Here is a 10,306-nt window from a genome sequence, read left to right on the forward strand (position 1 = left end):
CCCCCCCCCCGCCGCCGCGGTTCTCTTTCAAATACTTTTGTTTGTTGAATAGATTTGGCTTAGTTTATTCTAGGCTATGAGTCATTGATGGTATGCCTAGCTGTACTTTGAATCTTGATCCATTTTAGTGGTCAATTGGGAGAGCTTGGAAGAAGTGTTAATGAATATATCTTTGACATGAAATCTCATCTCCAGAGTACATACTTGACCATCTTCACTGCCAAGAATTGTAGAGTTTGAATCAATATTGCCTTTCATAGTGTAGATGTTGCACTTCAAATACAGATTTGTGGAGAATCTCAGAAATGGTGCATTGTTTTCACATTAAAAAAGTTTAAGCTTGTGCAGTTAATATAAATAATGTAACTTTTAGTTTAAAGCTAGACTGTTCTTTTTGTTACCTTTCTAAAAAAAATGGAAAAAAGCTAGACTGCTCTTAGCTTGTGCTTAGAGTATGTTTATGTGGCTATATAAGGACAACGCATACTTGGTCCTATCATGTCTGTAGTTTGTTTCTATAACTCTAGGAGATCTCATCGATGTCATAATCTTTTGATTTGGTATTAACAGGTTCAGGTTATAATGACAGCATAGTTGCTAGAATGCCTAACCAAAGTCAGATGATGAATTCTAGTTCCCGCTCACAGTTCGAGAGCACTCCATTTGCTCCTCAGCAGCAAATAACCAACACTCATCAGCTCCAAAGTACGAGCTACGACAACAATGTTGGCCTGGCTCTTGGTCCTCCGCAATCATCTTCATTCCAGACAATGACCTCATCTCTCCCACAAACCAATCTTAATCCTTTCGAGGACTGGTCACACAACAGGGACAAGGGAGTTGACGAGTTCTTGTCTGAGGAGGAAATTCGAATGAGAAGCCACGAAATTCTTGAGAATGATGATATGCAACACTTGCTGAGACTCTTCAGCATGGGAGGCGGCCACGGCTCTGTCAATGTGTCTGAAGACGGATATGGTTTCCAATCTTTCATGCCTTCACCATCTCCTGCTTTTGGTTATGATGAAGACCCCAAGCGTTCTGGAAAAGCTGTCGTGGGTTGGCTGAAAATTAAGGCTGCAATGAGATGGGGATTCTTTGTGCGGAAGAAGGCAGCTGAGAGGCGGGCACAGATTGTGGAACTGGATGATGAATAAAATATGGGGCTTTGAGGCTTAACCATCTACCATTTGAAGAACTATTCACAAGGTCATGATGATGCAGGCCCGAGTAATTAGCTACACAGGAGTTTATTTCCGAGGGATTAGTGAATTCGATTGTTCTTTCTCTTTGCATCAAATAGTTTTTCATGTACAGAAGCCTGTACAGTAAGTTCACTTTTAAAGCTCTCATTATTAACTCCATTTGTGCTCACTCTCTTTATCTGTTTCAAGATTGTAATGTATTAGTCTGCAGACCCAAAGGGAAATATACTTTCAAGAACTCATTGCCCTCCTGTGTGTTGAATTCTATAGGAACTTTTTATGACAAACAGGATGCTGATCGGCTTTTGCAATTTGAGCGTTCAGATAAAGCTATTGTCTCTCTCTCTCTCTCTTTCTCCTCTTTGGCATTTTTGCCAAAAATAATGGTAGGTTTAACTGATATGAAAAAGGGGTATACTTTGACTATGCAATTAGGTACTTGTTACTCGGATTGTATTTCTCCCTTGTACTTTCAACAGAACAAAATGCCCGAACTCTGTTAAAATTGCGCAAGCACTCTCCTAAAACTGTAATATTTAACTATTAGATCCATCTACTTCAACATGACGATAAAAAAGGATCCCTCTACTTCAACATGGAAAACCTTGCGCATTTGCGCCCTTTACTTACTTCAAGGGATGGTGCGTCCGATACATGATTGGTTAGCAACGATTCTCAACAGCATCTGTAAGATCTCGAGGCTTACTAGACGGAGTTCGATCAAAAATGAAAACCTCTATCAAAATTTTACAACCTATTTGAAATTGTTTTTCAAAAATTTACCACCTTTGAACGTGTAACGTTTACCTCAGATGATCTATTTGAAATTGTTTGGTAGTATGCTGTTCCAAACTTGCAAATTTTAAAAAAGAGAAAAGAAACAAAATAGACCTACTCTAATTCTTTATCCTTTTTCCATATGAAGACTCTAGGATAGTTTGTTTTCCAGTAAACTACAAGTTATTATATTAACAGTCATGGTTACTAGAAATAGTTGTCACAAATTATTTGTCGTTTTAGAAGTTCAAGACAAAATTAATTATCTTTTTCTTTTTTACCCTTAGTAATAATTATCCTTCAAGACTACAAACACCTAACTTTGTTCAAATATCAATGAAGAAAGATTAAATATTAAAACATAAATAAGGGTAAAGTAGTCAAAATTACATCCTAATTAATTTTTCTTAAGGGACGTGTACAAGAGAATCATGACATATAATATGAGACAGAGGGAGTATATAATTGCAGCACAATTTAACCTAAAATCAGAAAGCCCAATAACACTTCAAAATTTTAACACAAAAAAATGCATTAAAATTTTCAGCGGAAAATACTGGGAGAAATTCAAAAATAGCCAGATTTACCACTGGTCGTTGAAAAATAGCCAAGTTTCAAAAGTCATCGAAATTTAGCCACTTTAAATCTGAGTGAAAACACTGTTCAAAATCCGGAAAAATACGCCCGCAAATTTTACGGGAGTTCCAGCATAAGTATGCTTGAACTCCCGTAAATTTTACGGAGTTCAAGCATAATTATGCTGGAACTCCCGCAAATTTTACGGGAGTTCCAGCAAGTATAATTGTCCAGTATAATATACTGGAGTTTGGAGCACTGGTGCTCCAGTCTCCCGCAAATTTTACAGGAGTTAGCAAAGTATACCGGTCCAGCATAATATGCTGGAGTTCGTACACAAATGCACCAGAACTCCCGTATATTATACTGGACCGGTCCCTGTTGCAGCAAAATAGTGGCTATTTTTCATTGACTTGATAAACTCGGGCTATTTTTCATTGACCAGTGTGAAAACTGGCTATACCATGATATTTTAACGAAAATACTATCCAATACACTATTATCAATCTTCAACATACTCCACTTACCATCCAAATACTGGAAAACATTTTTCTACAAAATTTACCAGGGACAATATTGTCTTTCTTAGCAAACACCTTCTAATGTAAAATATGGATCATCAGAACAAAACATAATGAAACTCCCAAAAAAATAAAAAAGCCTGACAGTGGCAAAAGATGGAATCCAAGGCATTAAAAACCATAAGCATTACTATTAAAAGGCCATAAACCAAATATCCAAAACAAGTCATAACACGCAATTTTAAAAATAAAAAAAAAAGTACCAAGAAATAACTTTCGGAATTAATTCGTCTTCAGCTTACTGGTTCTGAAGAAAAAGGGTCAAGTTAAACAGCCTTCACCACCACAAAGCAGCAAAATTTTCATTAGAAGCACAAAAAGGGGAAACTTTTGAGGCTAAGAGAGGACTGAGGCAAGGTGACCCATTGTCACCCTATTTTTTATTCTATTTTTTGAAAGTGCAAAGGGTTCTCATGGAACCATAATTCATTCAACTGTTAAGAAATCAGGAAAAGATTGAATGTGTTAGGAAATCAGGAGAGAACTTGAACATAATAAGGCTTGTGAGCATCATTCATCATGCCCTCTCCTAAATTGAGCATTTGAAAGGAACAAGTCTAAGACACCAATGTCATTAAAACAACAACAACAACGACGACCCAGTGAAATCCCACTAGTGGGGTCTGGGGAGGTTAGTGTGTACGCAGACCTTACCCCTACCCCGAGGGAGTAGAGAGGCTACCAATGTCATTAAAAAAAAAAAATCGGCTGAGCACTGCTATTTCAAACTTAAATCTTACATAATCTGTGGCCTTCATCCAAAATTCTAGTAAAATAAGGCACTAAATAACCTGATATCCCATCACTTCAGAGGAATGAACCTTGATGAGTGAGTAGCACCAATATCGGGTCTCCCGTGCTTGACAGTCTTGTATGAGATTGAGAACTCAGCTAGTCAGTGGCCAATCATCTCAGGCTTGACCTCAATCTGATTGAATGTCTTTCCATTGTAAATTCCAATGACACTTCCAATCATCTCAGGAACAATAATCATGTTCGTCAGATTAGTCTTGACAGGCTCTGGCTTCTTCCCTGGTGGAGCCTCACGTTTCGCCTTGCTCAGCTTCTTGATCAAGGCCATTGGCTTCCTCTTCAGACCTCTCTGGAACCTTCTGTGAGGACGAGGATTAAAGAGCTTAACAAGCTCGTCAGTGGACATGTCAAGTAAAGCATCGAGATCGACTCCTCTATAACTGAACTTCTTGAACGTCCTCTTTCTTTGGCTGTCCTGCCCTCACATCGGCTTCAACATCCGCCATGATTGTGGAGATGGAATTGGCAACCTAGCAACGAAGCAGCTCGAGCATAGTAGGGGGCTAGGGTTTTGTATTGTCTCCCTATTTGTTTGTCTTGGTTATGGAATATTTAAACAGGTTAATTAAAGAATCTGAAACAATTAGACGGATTCAAATTTCATCCAAAAAGTGTGGTGCTTCAGGTGGTGCAGCTGGGATTTGCATATGACTTGATGTTATTTTGTAGGGGTGACCTCAATTCAGTTAAGGTAGTGTTTGATTGTTTCCAGAAGTTTTCTCAAGCATCTGGTTTGATAGCAAACTTGAGCAAGAAGTGTCAAAGGTGAATTGCATATCGGGTATTTAGGAGTCCCACTTAGTACTAAGAGATTATCGCCTATTCAGTGCCAACCTCTGCTAGAGAAAATATTGCACAGAGTGAATTCCTGGACAGCTAAGGTCCTGTCCTAATGCTGGCAGCGTTCAGTTATTAAAGAGTGTACTGTTCTCCATTCAAGTCTTTTGGTCACAAATGTTCATTCTACCAAAAAAGATTGCGTCACTAATAGAAAGGGTATGGGATAAACTGCGGACTATGGTGGCATAGAGATATCTAAAAAAGCATTACTGGCATGGGATAAACTGTGCTTGCCTATGTCTGCTGGTGGGCTTTAGCTGTTAAACATCGCAATTAAAATAGGGCAGCTATATGCAAGATGTTATGGAATATATGCGGAAAGAAGGAGAAACTATGAGTAAGTGGTTACATGCTTACCATGGAAAAGGAAGAATAATATGGGAGGCCAACCTAGCAAGCATCCTGGATGGTCCAGCAGATTTTCAAAGCAAAGTACCTTGTTGATGCTGGTTATACTTTCAGTGAATTGCAGAGCATGGATGAGTTCTCTATCAAAAAAATGTGCCAGAAGATGTTAGGGGTATTTCCAAAAGTTAGCTGGAGAAGACTAGTTTGCACTAATCAAGGATCTCCAAAGTGGTTATTTATATTAAGACGGGCAGCACATGGAAGATTATACACTTAGGACAGGCTGCTTCAATGGGGGCTCATTACTGACCAAACCTGTCCCTTGAGTAATACTGCCAAGGACAGCATATCCCATCTATTCTTAAGTGTGATGTTACAGCAGCTATATGGGAAAGGTTACTCCAATGGCAAGGGATAAGAAAACAAGCACTAGACTGGGAAGCAGAATGTAACACATTGCAAAGGGATGGATGTCACTGCTCTAGCATTCAGGATGACACTGGCTGGAAGCATTTACTATATATGGCATTAAGGAAATAGTAGAGTCTTCAACAAATTCACCAGGTCTACTGCTACTCTTGTGAGGGTGATTGTTCTGTTAGTACACTCTAGAGGAAGTCTTAAACCTAAACTAGCTAGGAAGTTGCAGGGATTAAATTTTTATCCTGTTAGCATGAGCTGGTGGAATTGGGGGGGGGGGGGGGGGGTTAGTGAGAAGAAAGAGGGAGGAGAGAGGGGCTGCTTACCCGCGTCTGGTCGCCGGCGTTCTTGCCGGTGGATGTGGCTGGTCGACGAAGAAGAAAGGGGGTCGAAGAGAGAGAGGGAGAAAAGTAGCCGTTAGAGAGAGGGNATTGGGGGAGAAAGGCGGGGACAGGAAGCTGTTTCGGCTAGCTAAAGTGCGGGAGAGGAAGGTCCGGGATCTGGACCAAGTAAGGTGCATCAAAGACGAGGATGGTAGAGTATTGATGGGGGAGTCCCAGATTAAGCAGAGATGGCAGACATACTTCTATGGTCTTCTAAATGAGGAGGGAGACCGGGATATAGCGCTAGGGGACTTGGGGCATTCGGAGAGTCTTCGAGATTTTAGGTATTGCAGGCACAATAAGGTGGAGGAGGTCGTGGGGGCTTTGCATAAGATGAGTAGGGGTAGAGCGACCGGGCCAGATGAAATACCGGTTGAGTTTTGGAAGTGTGTGGGTCGAGCAGGATTGGAGTGGCTGACCAGGTTGTTTAATGTAATTTTTAGGACGAAGAGGATGCCGGGTGAGTGGAGGTCGAGTACAGTGGTACCGTTGTACAAGAACAAAGGTGATATCCAGTGTTGTAACAATTATAGGGGTATCAAGTTACTTAGCCATACCATGAAAGTCTGGGAGAGGATTGTGGAGGTGAGGGTGAGGAAGACGACGTCTATTTCCGACAATCAGTTTGGGTTCATGCCAGGTCGCTCCACTACGGAAGCTATCCACCTTATAAGGAGGTTGGTGGAACAGTACAGGGATAAGAAGAAGGATCTGCACATGGTGTTTATTGACTTGGAGAAAGCGTACGACAAGGTTCCTAGGGAGGTGCTCTGGAGATGTCTTGAGGCTAAGGGCATACCGTAGCCTACATAAGAGCGATCAAGGACATGTATGATGGAGCAAAGACTAAGGTTAGGACTGTGGGAGGCGACTCAGACCATTTCCCGGTTGTTATGGGATTACACCAAGGCTCCGCTTAGCCCGTTCTTATTTTCCTTGGTGATGGATGCATTGACACACCATATTCAAGGGGATGTGCCAAGGTGTATGCTATTTGCTGATGACATAGTTCTAATTGATGAGACAAGGGCCGGTGTTAACGCGAGATTGGAGGTTTGGAGACAGACCCTCGAGTCTAAGGGTTTCAAATTGAGCAGGTCTAAGACAGAGTACCTGGAGTGCAAGTTTAGCGCTGAGCCGAGGGAAGTAGGCAGGGACGTGAGGCTTGGATCACAGGTCATCCCGAAGAGAGATAGCTTCAAGTACCTTGGGTCGATGATTCAGGGGGACGGAGAGATCGACGAGGACGTCACTCACCGTATAGGGGCGGGCTGGATGAAATGGAGGCTTGCATCTGGGGTTTTGTGTGACAAGAAAGTGCCACCGATACTCAAAGGTAAGTTTTATAAAGCTGTGGTTAGACCGGCCATGTTGTATGGGGCAGAGTGTTGGCCGGTTAAGAACTCCCATATCCAGAGGATGAAGGTAGCAGATATGAGAATGCTGGGGTGGATGTGCGGGCACACTAGGATAGACAAGATTAAGAATGAAGATATTCGGAAAAAGGTGGGCGTGGCCCCTGTGGATGACAAGATGCGGGAAGCAAGGCTCAGATGGTTCGGGCACGTGCGGAGGAGAAGCCTTGATGCTCCGGTGAGGAGGTGTGAGCGGTTGGCCGTGGTGGGTACGAGAAGAGATAGAGGGCGGCCTAAGAAGTATTGAGAGAGGTGATCAGGCAGGAGATGGTACGACTGCGGATTTCCGAGGACATGGCCCTTGATAGGAAGGTCTGGAGGTCAAGCATTAGGGTTGTAGGTTACGGGGTAGTAGAGCTTTCCTTACTTCATACCCGGGGTGAAGCGGGGTTGGATTAGGGTTGATCTTAGATGGCTTGCAGTTTATGTTGAGTCCACATTATCCTTGTTGTTTATCTTAGCCCCGGGCCTTAGATACCGGTTACTGTTATTGCATGCCATGTATCTTTTGGTTGTTATGCTTCTGTTACTATTACGGTTTCTACTAGAGTTACTAATGAATTGTCTTTTCTTGTTTTTCTATGTCCGTCTTTCTGAGCCGAGGGTCTATCGGAAATAGCCTCTGCCCTATCGGGGTAGGGGTAAGTTCTGCGTATACATTACCCTCCCCAGACCCCACTTTGTGAGATTTTACTGGATAGTTGTTTTTGTTGTTGTTATTCTAATAACCGCAAAATCTATTTTTTCCCAACTTCGATACTGTGATGGATATCCTTTTCTTTTAATAAATTCGTATAATATTAATATACAGTTATACACAAACCTGGTGTTTGTCAAAGGAACCAGACATGCACAGTAGCATGAGGTCACAGCTGAAATGTTTCGGACTTTAAGATCTTAAAAACTTTAGGAAGAAGGCCTTTCTTATTTTATAAGAAATCACTTCAAATTTCATATTTATCCTCTTCTGGATAAGCGGGGATCTCACATTCAATGCCAGATATTCCCTTGTAGATCTGGTGAGGAAATTTTTTCCCTCTCTTTTTCTTAAAAAGATTATTTTCATTTTATGAAAAATGATGCATATTACATTAGGAATTATTACATTAAGTACAACATCAAACTATGTACCAATGAAGCAAACTGTGACAGAATGAATATGAAGTAAAAGACAGCTGCACACCAAAAAAAAAAAATCAAAAAAAAAAAAACGACGAGACTCGTTTGGCGTCGTACTTACAGAATTTGAAATGGTCAATTACTCTTGAATAATCCGAATGAATCAAACAAAGTTAGCATGAATATTCTCAATGAAGCTTCTCTCTTGATCATGTATTCATCTGCTGCTGCTGTCTTTACTTGAATATGATTGCAATGGCGGCAACAAGCCGCCCTAATGTCGCAATTTGCACCGGATCCCTTGACCCGAACCGCCGTTTAAATAACAATTGGAACAACTAACATCCCAGTTCCCAAATAAAAACTTACTTTTACTTTATTAAAGTAAAAATATCGTGGGTTAGCCAGTTTTTGGACTGGTCATTCAAAAATAGTCAGCATTTGCAAAGTCATTGAAAAATAACTACTATTTTTGCTACAACACGGAAAGCTCCAGCATAATATACTGGAGATCGGTGCACCTGTGTATGATGTTCCAGCATATTATGCTGGAACTCCAACGGAAAGTTCCAGTACGATATACTGGAGATTGGAGCATCGGTGCTCCAATCTCCAGTATATTATGCTGGAACGGTATATTATACTGGAGTATTTTCCAAATTTTGAACACTGTTAAATCGTTCAGATTTATCTTTACATGAAAAGTAACTAAATTTCGATTACTTTTGAAACTGTGGCTATTTTTGAATGACCGCTTGTAAATCTGGCTATTTTTCAATTTCTCCATAGATATCCACCCCAAATATGACAGCAGTTGTATTAGAGCATCTCCAACGCTCCCTCGTTACTCCAAAATGCAATCCATTTTTGTCCAAATGTGGCTCCAATGCTCCCAATTTTTTGCTGCAAAATGGGGAATGAATAGTGTTGCTCCAAATTCGGAATGACATTGTTCATTTCATCCATTACTATTCATCCTTACTTTATTATTATTTTTATTATTAACTTTTTTAATTTATCTCTTTAAATATACCTAATTATGTTTATATAATATCTTTATAATGATACTTTTACATCTTAATTTTGGCGTATAATTTTGATAAATTAATTTTTGTGCATTTATTATTTTTACATAAAATTGTAAGTTAATTTTAGTATAAGTTATAATTGGACAAAAAATATAGTCATCTCAAAAAATGAATGGTGCAAATATAAATTATTAGATGTTACTAAAATTGAAAGGTGTGATGTTGCAAAAAATGAAAAGCGAAAATTGAAAATACATTAAATGGAAATACATTAAACTGGGAATATGGGAGCATACTAGAGGTGGAAGTTGAATATGTATATAATACTTAATCTGAATTTTACCATAATGTAGTATGTATTTAGTTATCTTATATCTCAATGATTTCACTTTTACCTGACTTATCCGTTATATATATATATATATATATATATATATATATATATATATATATATATATATATATAAGAAAATTAAATTTAAATAAAAGATAATAATATAATATTGAAGAGAAAGAAGAATATAAAATGGAATATTCTTTTTTGGAATAAAAAATGGAGTAATCGTCGTTGGAGTAACTTTATTCCATTTTGGAGGAAAAAATGGGGCAAGGGTTGGAGATGACCTTAATGGTTAGCATTCACGAGGACAAAAACCCCTATTTTACCTCAACTAATAGTTCATAAATCAGAATTAATGAATAAAAAGTTTCCAGTTATAATACAGAACAACATAGTTCTCTCTCTATTTGTATTTCTTGGCCTGTAACTAGTTCAAATTGATTTAATTTTTATATAGTAAA

At 39.4% G+C, this 10,306-nt stretch overlaps 1 protein-coding gene and 1 pseudogene across 2 annotated transcripts in view; one reads left to right on the plus strand and one right to left on the minus strand.

The window, feature by feature from the left end:
* Positions 1 to 1,534, plus strand: part of LOC109234607 (calmodulin-binding protein 60 B) — a 7,626-nt gene extending 6,092 nt beyond the window's left edge. For both annotated transcript variants that reach the window (XM_019400660.1, XM_019400661.1), the window contains exon 9: positions 571 to 1,534. In XM_019400660.1, coding sequence (XP_019256205.1) covers positions 571 to 1,157 — 587 coding nt within the window. In that variant the 3' untranslated portion in view covers positions 1,158 to 1,534. The remainder of the gene's footprint in view (positions 1 to 570) is intronic.
* Positions 3,625 to 8,795, minus strand: LOC109234608 (annotated as a pseudogene).

Source organism: Nicotiana attenuata, chromosome 11 (assembly GCF_001879085.1).
Source record: "Nicotiana attenuata strain UT chromosome 11, NIATTr2, whole genome shotgun sequence".
NCBI classification, from domain to species: Eukaryota; Viridiplantae; Streptophyta; class Magnoliopsida; order Solanales; family Solanaceae; genus Nicotiana; species Nicotiana attenuata.